General features: G+C 39.1%; 1 protein-coding gene across 3 annotated transcripts; it reads right to left on the reverse strand.

The window, feature by feature from the left end:
- Positions 1–3,578: 3,578 nt before the first annotated feature.
- Positions 3,579–17,235, reverse strand: LOC108705630 (lymphocyte antigen 96-like). 3 transcript variants are annotated; one of them, XM_041566497.1, is made up of 6 exons: positions 16,446–17,221; positions 13,595–13,681; positions 12,192–12,320; positions 10,849–10,901; positions 6,309–6,416; positions 3,580–4,082 (listed from the first exon to the last, which is right to left on the reverse strand). In XM_041566497.1, exons 1-5 carry the CDS (start codon positions 16,561–16,563, stop codon positions 6,327–6,329), a joined length of 477 nt encoding a protein of 158 aa, XP_041422431.1. In that variant the 5' UTR covers positions 16,564–17,221; the 3' UTR covers positions 3,580–4,082; positions 6,309–6,326. The 3 variants fall into 3 exon arrangements, with proteins under 3 accessions (XP_041422433.1, XP_041422431.1, XP_041422432.1); XM_041566499.1 differs by lacking the exon at positions 13,595–13,681 and having other exon boundaries at positions 3,579–4,082; positions 16,446–17,235; XM_041566498.1 differs by lacking the exons at positions 3,580–4,082; positions 6,309–6,416 and adding an exon at positions 10,148–10,662 and having other exon boundaries at positions 16,446–17,235.
- Between the last annotated feature and the right edge of the window lie 1,872 nt (positions 17,236–19,107).

Genomic DNA, 19,107 nt, shown 5'->3' on the forward strand with positions numbered 1-19,107 from the left:
GCTTGTCAATAGCAGCAATGATCCAGGACTTCAAACTTGTCACAGGGGGTCACCATCTTGGAAAGTGTCTGTGACACTCACATGCTCAGTGGGCTCTGAGCAGCTGTTGAGAAGCTAAGCTTAGGGCTCGTCGCAAATTATCAAGCAGAAAATGAGGTTTGTCTGTAATATAAGCTGATGCTAAAGGGCTGATTATTAAATTCTGATGCTAGTTGCACTGGTTTCTGTGCTGCCATGTAGTAATTATCTGTATTAATTACTAATCAGCCTTATATTGTGGCATTTCTATTCTATGTGTACTGTATATTGTGAGTGGGTCCCTAAGCTCAGTAAGTGACAGAAGCACAGAGCATGTGCAGTGAATCAGCAGAAAAGAAGATGGGGAGCTACTGGGGCATCTTTGGAGACACAGATCTTTACTGCTAAAGGGCTGTCAGTGCCGATTCTAATGAATCGGCACTGAGACGGCTTCTTAAATGCCGCCCCTCCCCTTGTAGGAACACTAGTGCGGAGCGTGCAACTGAGCTCTCTCGATGAATTTCCGGTTTCAAAAACGGAAATTCGGCTCTTTAAAGTGACAGGAGTGTCTTTTTGCCGCCCCTCGAAACTTATCTGGCACTGCCGCCTGAGGTGAGCGCCTCAGCTTGCCTCATTGGTGGAGCGCACCTGAGGGCTGTGGTTGCCTTGGGTTGGTACAGAAGCACAAAACATAATGTACAACCTTTCTAGCTACTTTAGTTAGGCTTTAGTTCTCCTTTAAGGAACAGATGAATGTACTTTGCATTTATCATCCAGGCCACTGTAAGAATCCCCTGCAGTTCTGCAGATACAGATGGGGATCCCTGATAAGCTTTGCCCTGCATATCACAACCTGAAGTCCTGCAGGAAGCCCCATTTATCCCTCCATGACCCCCCCCCCCTTCCCCACAGCAGCCCATTTCTCTGGCATCTCCCAAAGAATTTGCTCTGCATCAACCCCAATGATTAAACTGCCAACAACGAGAATAATACAGAATATGAGTCTCGCAGCTTTCCCCCGCACTTCACCTCTCCTGGCCCATATGTTGACACATGGCCTCGTTGACTTCTTATAAATGTACTATAGATTGTACATTAGCCCATACGTAAGGTACAGTTTTCAAGTTTATAGCAGTTTTAGGATATAATATCATGAAAGCTACTTACCACATGGTTGAAGCCATACTTCTGCTGCTGAAGATTTACACAATAACTGTTCCTTAAATAGTTCCTTTGTACTAAGAGCTGAGAGAGAGAGAAAAAATAAATAGAACATTGAAGCCCAAAATACATCTAAAATAAGCATTTCTTCAGCTCAAAAATTGCTCTGCTCAGTAGTAGGAATTAACTGTGTTAGTTTACAAGGCATTTCCCCGCCCATCTTTTCCTTGGCCACTCACCGCCCATATTAACATTACCAACACTGACAATAGGTCTGACTGGGTTTATTGAAATGCTTTGTGCAAAGACAAGGAAATGACATATAAGTAAGGAGATTTATTAATCAAGGCTAAAAACACCTTCACATAATCATTGTTTAGCGGAGGGATAACCCAGCTTCAAGCAGTGTCATATTCTCCGAAAAAGGCAAATGATTCTTCATGACTGTAGTAACCCAAACCTTTGCCAATCTGCCCTCTAAGTTGTGCTGCTCAAGTAGTGACACAAGTGCAAATAAGTTATTGTACTGAGTACAGAAAATGCTTTATGAACATGCATTACAAAATCAATACCTATTTTACATTAAAATGTAGTACCATCTGCCAATTAATGTCGTACTTCAACAAGGGCTGTGAGGGAAACAATGTCACAGTTACTACCTCAAAAATGATGCTGTTATCCTACTGTTAATAGGCATCATCTCTCCCTACTATACCTGCTATCCCACAGTCACACTCCCTTCCCAGAGACTATTATCCCACTGCTACTATAGGAACCATCTCTCCCTACTATACCTGCTATCCCACAGTCACACTCCCTTCCCAGAGACTATTATCCCACTGTTACTATAGACATCATCTCTCCCTACTATACCTGCTATCCCACAGCCTCACTCCCTTCCCAGAGACTATTATCCCCACTGTTACTATAGGAACCATCTCTCCCTACTATACCTGTTATCCCACAGTCACACTCCCTTCCCAGAGGATATTGTCCCACTGCTACAATAGGCACCATTATCAACCTATGGGGCAGATTCGTCAGTGTTAAATTAAAGCTCATCAGTGTCAGCACAGTAAAATTCCCACACTCTTTATTCCTAACTTTGCAAATGTGAGTGGTGTGACAAACCGCCTCATGCCCCCTGATGTCATAGACCCTCCCCCAAGACATCACTGGCCCCGCCCCTGACGGTATATGTCCACTCCCAATGTTATCTGCCCCTCTCCCTACCTGGACTACCAAGCCACAAAATGTGACAACCCTAGTTAGGAGTGATGGGGGGGGGGGGGAGTGCAGCAGCAGTGGTGAAAGAGTAAAATAAAACAATCAGCAGTTGTTTATGGATTTCATACAATTTATGGTAGAAACGTTTCTCAGCATTACACTGGAATAACAACATAAAATAAATTCTTGACTTTTATTGGTATTGCGAAATATTTGATAGAAAACAAAAAAGAGCTTTTTTTTGTCACAATAACAAAATAAAATAAATAATAATAATAATAATAAATAAATAAATAGGCAAATGTAGGCAGTACAATTTTTCAGTACAGGTGATAAGTGTTTTCTTTCAGCTTAAAAGGCAACTGCAACAATGGATTTGGTTGATAATTTGTGAATTTATTGGAAAATGACCAAATAACATTTACAAACTATTTTTTGTCAAAGTTTTTGTTAAAGCAGATACATGAAGAAATATGAAGAAAAAAATATGAAAAAGAAAAAACAAGTTATATACTGTAACATATTTACAGCGGTTGGGTTACATGCCAGATCCACCAATTAGAGTTTGAATTATCTGCATCATAACCTTGATTAAATTTTATCACATGCTTCCATATCATTCTGTAACATACGCTTTTCATATAATCGGATCCTTGGTGAACCTAGTGTGTAACTCTCAAGATATTAAGGGGCAGATTCATTAAGGGTCGAATTTCGAAGTTAAAAATACTTCGAAATTCGACCCTCGAATTGAAATCCTTCGACTTCGAATATCGAAGTCGAAGGATTTAGCGCTAATCCTGCGATCGATCGATCGAAGGATTTTTCGTTCGATCGAACGATTAAATCCTTCGAATCGAACGATTCGAAGGATTTTAATCCAACGATCGAAGGAAAATCCTTCGATCAAAAAATCACAGGCAAGCCTATGGGGACCTTCCCCATAGGCTAACATTGACTTCGGTAGGTTTTACCTGCCGAAGTAGAGGGTCGAAGTTTTTTTTAAAGGGGAAGTACTTCGACTATCGAATGGTCGAATAGTCGAACGATTTTTCGTTCGATTCGTTCGATTTCGTTCGAATTCGAACGAATTTAACCAATTCGATGGTCGAAGTACCAAAAAAATACTTCGAAATTCGAATTTTTTTCATTCGAATCCTTCACTCGAGCTTCATGAATCGGCCCCTAAGTGTGTTACGGAAACCCAGAAATCTTATATTCCGACCATATTTGGAGCATAGTTCCATGGTCTGTGCAGCCCCTAAAATATTGTGGGTTGCAATATATTTTGTACAGCCTTGCTGGAACTAATCCGTTCTATGGAGAACCTCTATAGATGTTTCTCTGGTAGTTACGAAGGTCCTCCCTTTATTCCCAGTCAGGCTACACTGTGACCATTGCTGAGTTGAGAGAGTCTTTGCTTTTTGTTGTTATGAGAGCGTTGATTGAGCATGTTATAGTGTGTGTGCTAGTGTGTGTTGTAGTGTGTTGTAGTGTGTGTTGTAGTGTTTGCTAGTGTGTGCTAGTGTGGCTTGTTGGCATATGGATTTGAAACTCAAGGACATAATAATCTCGCATTGCTTTCCTGTTGGTTTACATAATGTGCAAGTTGTGAGGCTCAAAAATGTTCTTGAGGAGGGGCTTACGAAAAAATGTTTTTTCATTTTTCCAGAAATCTAAAAAAAAACAAAAATAAGAAAAAAATATTTAAAGAAAATGGAAAAAAACCCTTACATATCCTTTTACATACATATCCTTGCTTTTGACTTTTTTGTCGCTATCTCATCTTCCAGGTGTAATAAGAAAATAATAGTTTGCACTGCACCTGTACTTGCACCAGCACAACTGTATTATAAAGCAGGTGTGTCTTAGCCACACCCCATCCCATCCAGGTCATACCCTAAGCACACTCCCTGCCTTACATTTCAAAGGATTTTGACAGCATTTTAACGGTGTCAAATGTTCATCAGCTACATTCTTAATTATAAGACAAAGTCCAGACCAAGGCAGGCCCAAAGGAAACCAATTAAATATCACTGTGTATGGTTATTAGGTCACTTGAAAACTCAGGGATATGTCTAGAAATTGCAGCTTGATGGGCTTCATTTATTGATTTAAATGCCCTGTACCATGCATTCATTTGACTGTAATGGGCATGGACAGGCAGATGTTCAAAACAAAAGAGTGTACTACTGATTTATTAATTCTCTGTAAAATCTCAAACAATTCCCTTAGGTATAGGATCCATTATCCAGAAACCTTCAAATTAAGGGAAGGCCATCTCCCATAGACCCATTTTATCCAAATAATTAAATTTAAAAAAAAAAAAAGAAAAAAATTTGTAATGTAAAGGGGTGGTTTACCTTTACATTAACTTTTGTATGTTATAAGCAACTTTTCAACTGGTCTGCATTTTTTCTTTTTCATAGTTTTTGAATCATTTGACTTCTTTGTCTTTTCAGCTTTCAAATGGAGGGTCGCTGACCTCATAAAGAAACAAATGCTCTGTAAGGCTACAAATGTATCGTTATTGCTACTTTTTATTACTGATCCTTCTTTTCAGGTCCTCTCCTATTCATATCCCAGTTTCTTATTCAAATCAGTGCATGGTTGCTAGGATAACTTTTAATCAACTAGATTGCTGAAATTACAAACTGGAGAGCTGCTGAATAAAAAGCGTATTAACTCAAAAACCACAAATAATAAAAAAAACAAATACCAATTGCAAATTGTCTCAGAATACCGCTCTCTACATCAACAATCTGGTTGCTAGGGTCCACATTACCATATTGATGTAAATAAAAGACAGGAATATGAATGGGAGATGGGCTGAATAGAAAGATGAGTAATAAAAAATAGCAATAACAATACATTTGAACCATTACAGAGCATTGTTTTTTTTCGATGGTGTCCCCCATTTGAAAGCTGGAAAGAGTCATAAGAAAAAGGCAAATAATTCAAAAACTATAAAAAAGAAAAAAGGTGAATTGAAAAGTTGCTTAGAATTAACCTATAACATACTAAAAGGTGAAACACCCCTTTAACTGCTGTCTCTTCAACCTTTCTGTCGGTTCCTGTGCCCTCTTTCTTTTTTTTCATTTTTCCCACATCTCACACACCTCTCCATCCTTCACTGACTTCATCCTCACCTACCCGAGGCATACCCATGGACTCCCAGAGTCCCCCCTGCTTTTACATCTGGCTGATCTGCAGCCCACCCACTGATATAGATGTCAGTAACCCTGAATACTGCTGAGTGCAAGCCCACCATTTAAAGGAGAACTAAACACATTTTATATACTGGACTTATTGCACCAGCCTAGAATTTCAGCTTCTCAATATCAGCAATGATCTAGGACTTCAAACTTGTCACAGGGGGTCACCATCTTGGAAAGTGTCACTCACATGCTCAGTGGGCTCTGAGCAGCTGTTGAGAAGCTAAGCTTAGGGGTTGTCACTAATTATCCAGCAGAAAATGAGGTTTGTCTGTAATATAAGCTGATGCTACAGGGCTGATTATTAAATTCTGATGCTAATTGCCCTGGTTTCTGTGCTGCCATGTAGTAATTATCTGTATTAATTACTAACTGACATTTATATTCTATGGGTACTGTATTTTGTGAGTGGGTCCCTAAGCTCAGTAAGTGACAGCAGCACAGAGCATGTGCAGTGAATCAGCAGAAAAGAAGATGTGGAGCTACTGGGGCATCTTTGGAGACAGATCTTTACTGCTAAAGGGCTGTGGTTGCCTTGGGCTGGTACAGAAGCACAAAACATAACGTACAACATTTCTAGCTACTTCTTTAGTTACGCTTTAGTTCTCCTTTAACATGGTAAAACATTACAATTCATAATATCAGTGTGTGTGCATGACACAAAATACAGTCATGAAGTCTACTTACAACTTCCATAGCCTGTTCTTATTCCTTCTGAATAAGAGAGACGTTACCACAAAACGCCATCTTTTCTTGTTCACCAGCAAGAACTTTGAAGGAGAATATATATTTATCCTAGTAAAACATAGAATAATACAAAGAATCAACGTTGAAACACAAAATTACAATATTTTTCATTAATCACCTCTACTGCTTCTTTTCAATGTTCACCTTGGCTATGGATTTATGGCATTCTGTCAACATTTGGCTTATTCTGTAGATTTATTCTTTCTGTAGTTCCCTGTGCTAACGAGAGGCTACAAAACTGTGTGTTACTCTGTAATAATATCATGGAAAAGGCCATGTTGTTTGCCCAGTTTGAATTGGACTTTTGAAACCAGGCTCATCCTTAATAGTGAGCTTTCAATAGTGAGGCATCTTGCTCTTGAAGTAAACAGTCAATTGTGTAGTGGGAATTGATATATTGTTCATATATTATTAAGAATTCAGAGAAAGCTGTCTTTTCCATCCCTTCTTTTTATATGTTAATCTAATAACACCCTGAGTGATTACAGGATCTTGGAGTATTTATATTTTGTATATAAGTTCCAGTTTCTCTTTCCCTTCCCTCATTTGGATACTTACAGCAGCAGAGACAATGTCAGCACAACTGTATAATATGGTGGTAATATTCACATGTACGTTTGCTGGAAAGGTCAAATCTGAAATGTGATCTTAAAATGTTTAGCCTATTTTAGACCAGGTCTCCACTGGGCAATGTTCCCTCTAAAACGTACACTCATGCGCGCGCACACAAATTTTGAGGCCAGTGCACCCAACAAATTGTGGAGCACACAAAGAATTTTTTTTTTTTTTTTTATTAATTCTGACTTAAGTACACAATTTATAAAAACTGTGCACACAAGTTTATTATGTATACACAAAAGACATTTTTTTGCGCACATAGCCGAGAAGGAATAAAAGGAAACATTGCCCCTTGGTTGTCCTTTGGGAGGTTGTATAAGTAACAATTTAAGTTTCTTCGACAACCTGACAAATCCGTCAAATTATTTTGAGATTAATGGGGAACAATTGTTTCATCCGACATCTGTCAGAAAATCGATTGGTCAGGTTAGAAAATGTTCATTGATCACAATGAAATGTATCCATTGTCCAATTGTTTAGATATATCTATAGTGATGACAATCCTTGCAAAATATATATATATTGTTTTACTTTTATGGACGCTATATAGATGATATCATACAGTGGCGGAACTACCGGGGGGAGCAGAGGGTGCGAGCGGGCCAGGGCCCGCACCCCGTAAGGGCCCCCCGGCAGTTCACGCGCCGCTAATTCCCGGCCAGTTTCGGGCATACGGAGGGGGGCTGGGGGCCCGGCTGCATGTCCTGCGCCAGGGCCTGCCCCCCTCTAGTTACGTTTCTGATCTCATATTAATATGGATTGTGGATGAAAGAAATTTTAAGAATTTTGTTCAATATTTGATCTATAATGATCTCAACCTTTGTTTTACCTCTGAATTCCACTGTACACAAATCAATTTTTTGGACATCCTTTTAAAGGGCAAGGACGATGGAATTATGACCACCATTTATCGTAAAGATTATGCTGCAAACACCATCTTGCAGGCTTCCTTGTACCATCCTAAACATTTTATTAAGAATATTCCAACAGGACAATTTTTGTATCTTAGACGCTTATTTTCCAATTTTTATGAATTTGTGAAAGAATCCTGTAATTTGCAGGACAAACTTCTCCAGCGGCTTCACTTACCTGTCCTTATCAAAGCTTTTGAAAGGGCTTTTTAAAAACCCAATGGAATTCTCTTTTGCAGAAATCCTCCTCTAATAACCCAGAACCATTTTGATGCAAACAGGAGCACCATTATGCATTCTTACCCTTATTATTTAGTCCTCAGCTTTCAAGCATCAAAGGTATCTGGCCATATGGTCAGTTTGGGGGGAAAAGTCGCCACGCAACAAATCTCGTCTTCGTCACGGCGACTAATCTCCCTGATCTGCCTTTCCCTGTCTTCCACCGGCTAAAATGAAAATCGCCTGGTGGCAGGCACTCGGAGTGCTTCGTTTTCCAAAGTCGCCCATAATTGCCTCACGAGAATACTTCGGGAGACTTCGGAAAACAAGGTGCTCCAAGTGCCTGCCCTGAGGCGATTTTGATTTTAGCCAGCAGAAGGCAGGGGAAGGCAAATCAGGGAGATTCGTCTCTGCGAAGAAGAGGAGATTTGTCGCCTGGCGGCTAATCTCCCAGAATCTGCCCGTGTCGCTAGACCATAACAAACACTTTCCTATACTACAGACGGATATTAAACTTAAAACCATCCTGGGCTCAGAATGCAGATTCGTAACTAGGAAGTGTGACACACTGGGAAAGAGCTTATCACCTAGTGCTATTTGTGATACAGAGAAAAAAACACCCACCTGGCTTTCTTGCAGAGGCACCTTTAAATGTGGCTCTACACGCTGCAAATTATGTTCCTAAAAATGCTAAAAATTCTATATACTTAATTACATGTACCAAATGTAGCATGCAATACTTTGGACAGACCTCACAGTGTTTGAGGGAACGCATTAGGGAACATATTTCTGATATTCGAAATGAAAAGCCCACATATATATCAAAACATTTTTTGTCTTGCACTAAGGGAAACCTTGACCACTTCCAAATACAAGGAATTGAGTGAGTTACAGTCCCATATAGGGGTGGCGATAAACTGCAAAAAATACTTAAACGTGAAGTGTTTTGGATATTCACTCTCGACACTAGGCTACCCAAGGGCATGAATTCGGATTTTGACGTATTTTATTATTATGATTAGATATACCTTCGGTGCACGTACTTTTATATTTACTTTTATACTTTTTATATCCCCTTATATACCTTGATAATATTTATTCTTCTGAGAAAACAAAACCGTTCCTATATCAAATAATTGTCTGCAATAACCCTATAAATATACCTACAATGAAAAAGAGGTTTGATGATTTATGCACTTTTATATTTATATACATTTTTTCTATATATTTACATCAAGATATGTACATGTCTATTTCTACATATGTGCATATACATCATAAGATTTTCTATTTTTCTATTTATATATTTATATTGCATTGTACAACTTTTTGTACTATTTCTCTTAGTACTATTTTTTTGTTTTATAAAGCATTTATTTGTGCATTTAAGTTTGTCCATGATATATGCATTACCTTTGTAATAGGGTACGTGATCCCTTTAAATTGTGAATAGACCATGTCTGTTTTCCCCTCCTCCTCCTTTCTGATTAGGCCTTTAAATACTGAACCATGTTTCTAAGTGTCCAAGCCTATGACTAAGTGTCCTAGAGACATGAAAGGCGAGAGATGTGTGTATAAATAAAAGTATCTATTTTTATCTACCAATTTTTTGGTCGGAACTATATATAGTCTACCAGAGTTGCACCAACACTTGTTTGTCTCCAAACAGGCAGCTACCCACAGTTTCCCAGCTTCAACTAGACAATATCTCTTGAAATGGTAGGTTGTATTGATGGATAAATCGTACATTTAAAGCATTGTTCCAGGTCCTATGATAATGAAAAGATCTTTTAAAAATCTTAACAACAAAACTAGTTGATTATGTGCCACTTAGAGCTGACTAGTTGATTATGTGCCATTAGAAATCATGGGGCCCCGAACAACAAAATTTTTGGGGCTCCACCACCCCAGACCCCATGCCCAAGCCCAGATCCCACCAACTCCACGCCACAGTTAAAAGACCACACAGACATCAGTGCTAAAAACTGTAACCCCCCCCCCCACAAGTTATAAAAAGCCATTGATGGTCAGGGCCCCCTTATAAGTTAAACAAAAAACATTAGTGGCAGGGGCCTATAGAGTATTAAAATAATACATGGGTGGCCAGGGGTTTAAAAAAACAAAAAAAAACCACACAATGGTGTTCACTAGAATTGAACTTCAGGACTTAAATTTCGGCTACTTCTGTGACTTTGGGTCTTTTCACCGCTTCAGAACTTCAACTTCGGCTCACTTTGTGACTTTGGGTCTTTTTACCGCTTCAGGACTTCAACTTTGGCCCGCTTTGTGACTTTGTGGCTTTTTGACGACTCCGGACTTCAGCTTTGACTGTTTTTGTGACTTCGGGTCTTTTTGCTGCTTTGGGACTTCGACTGTTTGGGACTTTGGCTTTTCGGGACCTTTCAAGGGGGGCCCAGTACACCTGTAACCCTTGTGCCCCCCTGATGGCATCCCTGTGTGCCACTAAGTGCAAAAGAATGTACAGAAAATCCTGGTGCTCACCCATCAGGGACCTGTTATCCAGAATGCTTGGGACCTGTGGTTTTCTGGAAAAGGGATCTTTACATAATTTGGATCTTCATAATCATGTAGAAAATCATGTAAACATTAAAAAAAAACCAGTAGGCTGGTTTTGCTTTCAATGCTAATCTATAATTCATTATTTTACATTTTAGAGCTCTCTGGGTATTTAATATCAGTATGACATGATTCGTAAAATAATAGGGCATTACCTGAACCAGATGCAGTCTGGGCAACAGAGTGTCTGAACTAAACTCAATTGTTTCTGTAAAAAAAGAACATAAAAATATAAAGAAAACAATACATGTTACAGCAAATAGCAATGCATATATTTCCTCTGTTACAGAACCAAAAAAATTAAATTATTTGTTAGAATGGTATATCATTTGTTTTTATACAGATATGGGACCTGTTATCCAGAATGCTTAGGACTGGATAATGGATCTTTCTGTAATTTGGATCTTGATACATTGTCTGCTAGAAAATCCTGTAAACATTAAATAAGCCCAATAGGCTGGCTTTGTTTCCAATGAGGATTAATTATATCTCAGTTTAGATCAAGTACAAGATACTGTTTTATTATTACAGAGAACTGTTATTATTAATTGCAGAACTTTCTGGATAATGGGTTTCCAGATAACGGATCCTATACCTATACACCAGTATTTAGTTATCTCCTCTAACAGTAAAACCATTTATTTGAAATATAAGAAGTAAAAAAAAAAAGCATTTGGCTCCTCACCAAACCACAAATTTAAAGGGGGTGAAATATTGGGAATAACCCCATGTGCCATTGCCCGTGTTTTATCTGTTGTCTAAATAAAGCTTCACCCTGTCTACTGTGTTAAATGAAGCCTTGTGTGCATTAAGCAGGGCAAAACCTGAAAGTGAACTAAAGTCACACAAAAACCACATCAGCAGTCCACCGAGATAGAGTCCTGTGTGGCACCAATTTCTAAGACCCGACCCGAACCCGCAACCCACAGCCAGCGACCCATTACCGCAACCCGCATATTTACCCACTTTGATCCACTACCCGACCCAGACCTGCAACTGCCTTATCCGCAACCACCATCAAACAGGAAGTGATGGTGTTGCAAACCGGAAGTGAAGTCATGAAAAGTGGGAGGGACAGAAACAAGTTTTGTAAAACTTTAAAAGGAGTAAAATATAGACAATATTACATAAGAAATTTAGATGAGATCCGCAACCCGACACGCGACCCACAGACCCACGACTCCACAAACCCACGGGTATACCCGCACCTGAAAATCCTCCCCTCATTCCGCAGGGTGCCCTTTTTTTTTGCGGGTAACCCGCGGGTACCCGACGCTCTGCAGGACTCTACACCGAGAAGCTTCTGTATAATAAGCTGCACCTTATCTCACAACCTAACAGGCTGCAGCTGGGGAAGGCAGGGGTTCTGTTTATACACTGGGGCTCCTTAGATAGCTGCTAATCTATCTTGTTAGATGTGCAGTTTATCTTGTAATGCACCAAATGTGATGTTTGTATGGTTCAAACATATAAATATATCATTTAATAAGCAACATACCTCCCTTTATGGCACCGCAAAAGGGATAGTAATCATCAGCTCCTGAACACAGAACATATTTATACTCTGAGACTTTTACAGATTGTTTCCAGACATCAACTTGTACAGATACGCGCAGTAAATCCATCCCTGTGAGAAAACAATTCATTTATAACCAAGGTGGAATAGGAGATCATATGTTACAAAGTGAAACAGAAAAGAGGCAGACATGGGTATGGGGCAGGTACGGGTAAAACCAAAAGTACGCAGGGTAGGTGGAAAATACAAAAAAGTGAAGAGAATGCACAATTACATAGTAGGACAGGGTACTAAATTGCATACATTTAATTACCAAGCAACTAATCAGGTCTTTGCTTTAATTTTCCAACTTGTAGTTGTTATTAGCAACTGCAAAAATCAGCCCAAACATAAAAATAAAGAATGTTAGGGAAACAGAGCAAACAAGATAGACCGAGTCGGCAGCTTATTGGCCCATGTATGGGGCCCGCCAACGGCTTCCCCGATCGATTTCTGGCTGAAAGTCGGTCAGATGTCGATCGCACAGGACTAAAAAACCTGTCGGATCGCGGCCGCATCTGTTCGATGATGCAGTCCTGTGATCCAAACGCCCGTTACCCATCCCTAGGGCCCAACGATCGGATCAGCTGGATATTGCCCACCTCAAGGTGGGCATATCGGGGAGAGATCCGCTCATTTGGTGACATCGCCAAACGAGCGGATCTCTCCGTGTATGGCCACCATTAGGCCCAGGAGCAGGACACCCATAAGTAATTGTGGTTTCAGGTTGATTTGTTGACATGGCAAAGGAATCATTGTGGGCAGGCAGAGAAGACCCCTAGCATATGTCATGTGAAATCCTGTGAGACCCACCATGTACCCCATTTTGTGCCAGCCATCTTGTAGCCCATACAAATCCTTGTGCCTCAAAAATTTGCCACATGTGACTATCTTTGCCTCCCACCAAGAAACCCAGTCAACCCCTGTGCCTTAGAAAAACCATGTGCCTTGGACTTCTCATGCTGTGCTCCATGTGAATATCTTTGATTCCAATCCTGTGCTCTATGTGAATCATTGTACGTCCAATACTGCAGACATACTTTTTCGCTTTTAAACAAACTGATAAGGTCCCATCCAGAATATGCAGTGCAGTTTTGGACTCCAGTGCTTAAATGGGATATTACTGAAATAGAGTAAGTCCTACGAAGGGCAACTAAGTTGGTAGAAGATGTGAAAAGATACAGATTCTGCTCATAGACAACTCCTCACCTTACAGATATATAAGGCAGATATATTAAGGCAGAGAAGGTGTACCCATGACAGTATTACTTTTAACTGTTTAATTTTTGGTGTTTTGCAATGTTATATGAACACATAACCAGAAATAAAAAAAGCGTAACCCTTACTGGTAATCCACGTTAAACTCAAACGATGGAATTCTCCTACTTTGTATGTACATGGATGTAACGAAAGAGTAAGAGCATTCCTTTCATCTATAAAAAAAATTAAAATAAAATTATTCGACTTTATAAAAAAAAAAAAAGGTTATGGGATCTGTTATCCGTAATGCTTGGAACCTGGGGATTTCCAGATATGGGGTTTTGTGTCATTTGGAGGCCATGCATTAAGAAACACATAAATATTAACAAAAAAACCCAGGACAAGATTATTTTTAATTCTTACAAAGCAAAATCAAATCCAATAAAAACAACACGTTTGTATAAATAGGATGGGGACTGGCATTTGAGTATTTCTAAGTTTTATGGATGGCAGGTTTCCAGCTTTTTTCAGAGTTATAAACAATATTTATGAGGAAAATGCATGAAACAAAGTCCAACTGGTTTATGGTTTAAAAAGGCAGTTCACACCTCTATTTCCAGTATGAGATAGATAAATAGATATTCAAATAATCTGCCTATTGTTTCATTAAAAAACAATGACAAGTGCTTACAGAATTCTGAACAAATTATTCATGAGCCCAGCTCCCTGGTTTAAAGGGGTTGTTGACCTTTAAATTACCTTTTAGTGTGATGCAGAGAGTAATATTCTGAGACAATTGGTTTTCATTTTTTATTACAGGTACAGGACCAATTACCCGGGATGCTCAGCACCTGTGGTTTTCCGGATAATGGAGCTTTCCTTACTATGGATTGTTATACCTTAAGTCTACTAGAAAATCATATAAACATGCACTTGCTCAGCCTACTTTAATGAACAGAATGCAGGAACACAAGGAACCTTATGGCAATTCAACAGTTTAGTGACTTGTATCCATAGATGCAACCGACTTGCGCCAAGAGAACTGGTGCCACGACACTGTACCCACTTCAAAAAGTGTGAGACACAACTAGCACTTGATTTTTCAATGCATATTTGCCTCAGTATTTGTCATCAACATGCTTAAGTTGGTACCCACTACCATGCTGGAATTCTGGAGAAAAAAATGCAGCATAGTAAGGGGGTTATTTATCAAGGTACGAATGTATCGCAATATCGGCTGCTACAAACCCCCTATCTAACCCACTGGGGTTTTTAACACTTATTTATTATTACATTTTCCCGAAAATTACGGGAAAAGACAGGTTTCAGAATTTATTAAACCCCAAGGGCTATATTCAGAGCTTAGTAAATAACCCCCTAAGCGTCTGAAAATTCTGGGTTCACAAAAGAGCCCTCTTGTATCTGAGCTATCTGTATATTGACCATGATTTGTTTGCAGTATCCTTCTTTGAAATATGGTATGATATGTGTATTGATATGAAACATAACTAACATGATAATCACAGCAAACTTTCTGAACATTCCTAAATCATGTCACTTCCACCTAAGGAACATATCCAAAATACGATCATTTATCACCTAAGATGCTGCCAATATTCTTATTCACTCTCTCATCATATCACGTCTAGACTACTGTAACCCTCTTTTAATTGGCCTTCCCCGACCAGAGACTGTCACCTCTGTTTAACATGCGAAATGGCTTTTTGACTCTTCTTCTTTATCAGTTAAAGCTGGTTTACAAAATGTGAGAGGTTTAATAGACCTGTGTGCTAGATTCTTCTTCTTTCATGCATGTATTTTTCTATGAAAGAAAATACAACTTCACTTCAGAATGGTTGGGGCAGAGGGGGGTCTGCAGGCCCGGATTTGAGGAAAGGCCACCTGGGCCCGGGCCTAGGGCAGCAGGATTTTAGGGGGGCAGCATGCTGCCCAACCACAACTACATTTGTTCAGAAATACTGGGGATGCGCAGGAGATACAATCGTTTTAATTTCCCATGCGCCAATTGCTCGAGTCCAGATGATGAAAATTTGCACTAATAATTGGGAGGGGACGGGGCGACGAACGGCAGTGGGCCTAGGGGCGCCCACTATGTAAATCCGGCCCTGGGGGTCTGAGCATACACAAACATCCAGTACTTCTGTGTGTGTGCAAAACAATTGATACAGTTTTATATGAATGCCTGGGTATGAAGCTTAGCTTAGAAGTATTATTCCCAGGGCTGTCCTTCTTTCTTTTATTAAAATGTGGGTTTTCATTATACAGGAACATTTCAGCTCACACATATCATGCAGTCTGGTTGCTTTACCAGCTTCCTTTTTTTAACCGTTTTTCTTTTTTTTTTATAAAATAAAGTAAATAAAACAGTTCATTAAAACAGTGCATTTTTCTATAGAAAATAGAAAATTGCCATAGTTGGAACAACTCTCTTAGATTGCCAATAGCCTGTGCAGAGAGATAGTATAAACTATGCCAGGATGATGTATATGTTTTCCAAAGTACTAAACACAATTAGGAAAGTGAAAGTAAAGTGGTCTTTGTTTCATAGAAAATTCTAGCTCCATGTAGGGTTGCCACCTTTTGCAGAAAAATACCGGCCTTCCTATATATTTATCTTTTTTCCCTATTAATATTGGGATCAACCATCATTTTTACTGGCTAGGTGGCAGCCCTAGCTCCATGCCTTGCTTTACACCAGATCCAGCAGGGGCAGAGACAAGGCAGGCACATATACCAGACCCTTGTACCTTGTTTCTGGAAGAAGAACAAGGAGCCAGTGAGAGAGGTTTCAGGCACTGATGATGTGTTTGTGCCACTTCAAAACTCCCCCCAAAATAGTCCAGACATCCATCAATCCTTTATATGTGATAAAATGCTTAATGTTCAGTCTAATCATAGTCAGAGGATAATAATGATTTAAAAGTACCCCAAAGAGATCAACCGATATATATTAATATCTAATTATAAGTTACTCACCGCACAAAGTATACCAGACTTCTAGACTCGGCGACTTGCACAATAAGATTTCTCGAGATGCTTCCAAGGGCCCAACACTGAAAAGAAAGGCAAAGAGTAGGTAAAACCCGCCCGACATTATAAATCTCCTCTGCTTAAGACTCACAGAGAATACCCAGAAGCAGTAATACGAGACTGGTGGCTGGTTTCATTTTCATAACAATGTTTTTTCAGAAACAATTCCCTGAAACAACAATCACAGGAAACATGATGGAAAGTAACCAGTAAACCCCACACCCAAACAAAATAGTTCTCTACTGCAACCTACAATGTTTGTTTGCTTTTTACTGTTTCACTTTTTCGATATAACCAGGTTTTGGAGCAGCTCTTCTGCTATGTGTGGATGAGCATACTTTCCACCTGGTACAGTTTCAATTCAGAAATTGCATTTTCAGCAGCTATTTAATTTTTTTTTTTTTATCTGCGCTAAAATGTTACCATGCATATTGTTTTTTCCAGAAAAATAAATGCACCAGGGAAAAAAGTAATTATCAGAGTTTTCCCATGTTTTGTTTCCCCAAAATATAAAGAAAAATAGTATTTCACACCAGAAAAACTCAGGCTCCTTACCTTTGACTCCATTGGATTGGAGCCATTTTGCAAAGTTTTCTAGTTTTTCCAGATTTTTCACTAGAACATGTCCGTTTAGCTTGGAAAGGCATACCTCCAATGTGTACGTCAGTGCTATTAAATCTTCTAAAGTTTCATACATCTGTCTGTTAAAACTCCACAGTTTATCAAAAAATATTACAGAAAAAAAAAGTTTCATTTTTCACCTTCTAAAGCAGCTCTGGGAGGGGGGGTCGCCGACCCTGTAAACTGTTCTAAATTGATACATTTCTTATCTTTGTCCCTGCTGAGCAGAATCCCTGGGTTTCATTACAGGCAGCTGTTAGAATTGATACAATAGTTGCTAATACTCCAGAGATGCTGCTGAGAAATGGATCAACTAAATTTTGCAAAATTGTAACAGTTTAGCGTCTGGACCTGAATAACTGAGCTGCCAGACTCAAACACCAGACACAGAAGCATTAAACGTTAAATTTAGATTTTGGAAATGGTATTTCAACGGAATTGATACAATAGCTGCAAATATTCCAAAGAAATCAACTTATGCATAGAGTTGCCACCCGGCCGGTATTTTGCCGGCCTAGCCGGTAAAACACCTGCCAAGGCCGGGGCCGGTATTACAAATTTACCAGCAATGTAGCTGCCGGTAAATTTATAATACCCTTTAAAAAAAGCCCCTGGCCTGCCCCCAATTCGCACAGAACTTACCTTTTTTCCAGCGCTGTGGACATCTCTGTGATGTTGCTCCGCCCCTTTTTTGGCACATCACGTAGCTCCGCCCCCTGGTGGTGCCCACCCCCCACTGGCCGGTAATATTTTATAGTAAAGGTGGCAACCCTTCTTATGTAGCAAATTGTAACATTTGAGAATCTGCACCAGGATCACTCAGCTGACAGACCGAAACACCAGGAGTCAGGAAAATTAAAGGGGAGATTCACCTTTAAAGGACCAGTAACAAACTTTTTTTTTTTTTAAATTGTTTCTTTTTAACGATCCATTGTGCGGCACTCGATTTCTCCTCCCTGGCTATCTCCTATAGAAGGCAGGGAGGAGAAATTGAGCGCCGCACAATGGATCATCGTCTGTCGCAGTTTCTGAAGAGGAGTGCAAGCAGAGAATCGGTAAGTAATTTCTTAATAAAAGCTTTGCGAATTAAAAGTTAAAACTGTCTTGGTGGTTTTTTCCATTAAAAAGAAAAAAAAATTTGTTACTGGACTTTTAGTTAACTTTTAGTGTGTTACAGAATGCCAAATTCTAAGCAACTTTTCAGTTGGTCTTCATTATTTATTTTGAATAGTTTTTTAATTATTTGCCTACTTCTGACTCTTTCTAACTTTCACAGACCCCATCTAAAAAAACAAATGCTCTGTATGGCTACACATATTTTTATTGCTACTTTTTTTTACTCAACTTTCTATTCAGGCCTCTCCTATTCATATTCCAGTCTCTTATTTAAATCAGTGTTTGGTTGCTAGGGTAATTTTGACCCTAGCGACCAGACTGCTGAAATTCCAAACTGGAGAACTGCTGAATAACTCAAAAAATACAAATAAAAAATTAACTCAAAGGAGAACAACCCCTTTAAACTTTGATTATGGAAAAATGGTAAGAAATAAAAAAATGGAAACTAATTGAAAAAAAACATTTCTGGTGAACAATCTGAAAACAACTGAACTGAAAAGGTGTTTTGAAGTTGAACAAGCTGTGGAAAAGAATTGGTTTCACCGGTGATGATTTATGAATTAGGTTAAAGGGGGTGTATACTTATGCAATCAGTTATTTTGTGTAAATTTCATTTCAGAGATCTGTTTTCACTTTTGACATGTCAAAAACAGAAAAATACATAGACGGTGAATCAATGTTTTATCACATAATCATAATTAATATCTGTCCTGCAATATGTCCTCATTATAACAAAAATAATTGGTGAGCTTATGCTTTTTGACCATAGTGGTCTTCCTCAGGGCACAAATAATAAATCATTTCTTTTTGATTATTTATTATTATTTGTGCCCCAGAGGCAGAACACTGTGGTCCAAATGCATTGGGCTCA

Source organism: Xenopus laevis, chromosome 6L (assembly GCF_017654675.1).
Source record: "Xenopus laevis strain J_2021 chromosome 6L, Xenopus_laevis_v10.1, whole genome shotgun sequence".
Classification (NCBI taxonomy): domain Eukaryota; kingdom Metazoa; phylum Chordata; class Amphibia; order Anura; family Pipidae; genus Xenopus; species Xenopus laevis.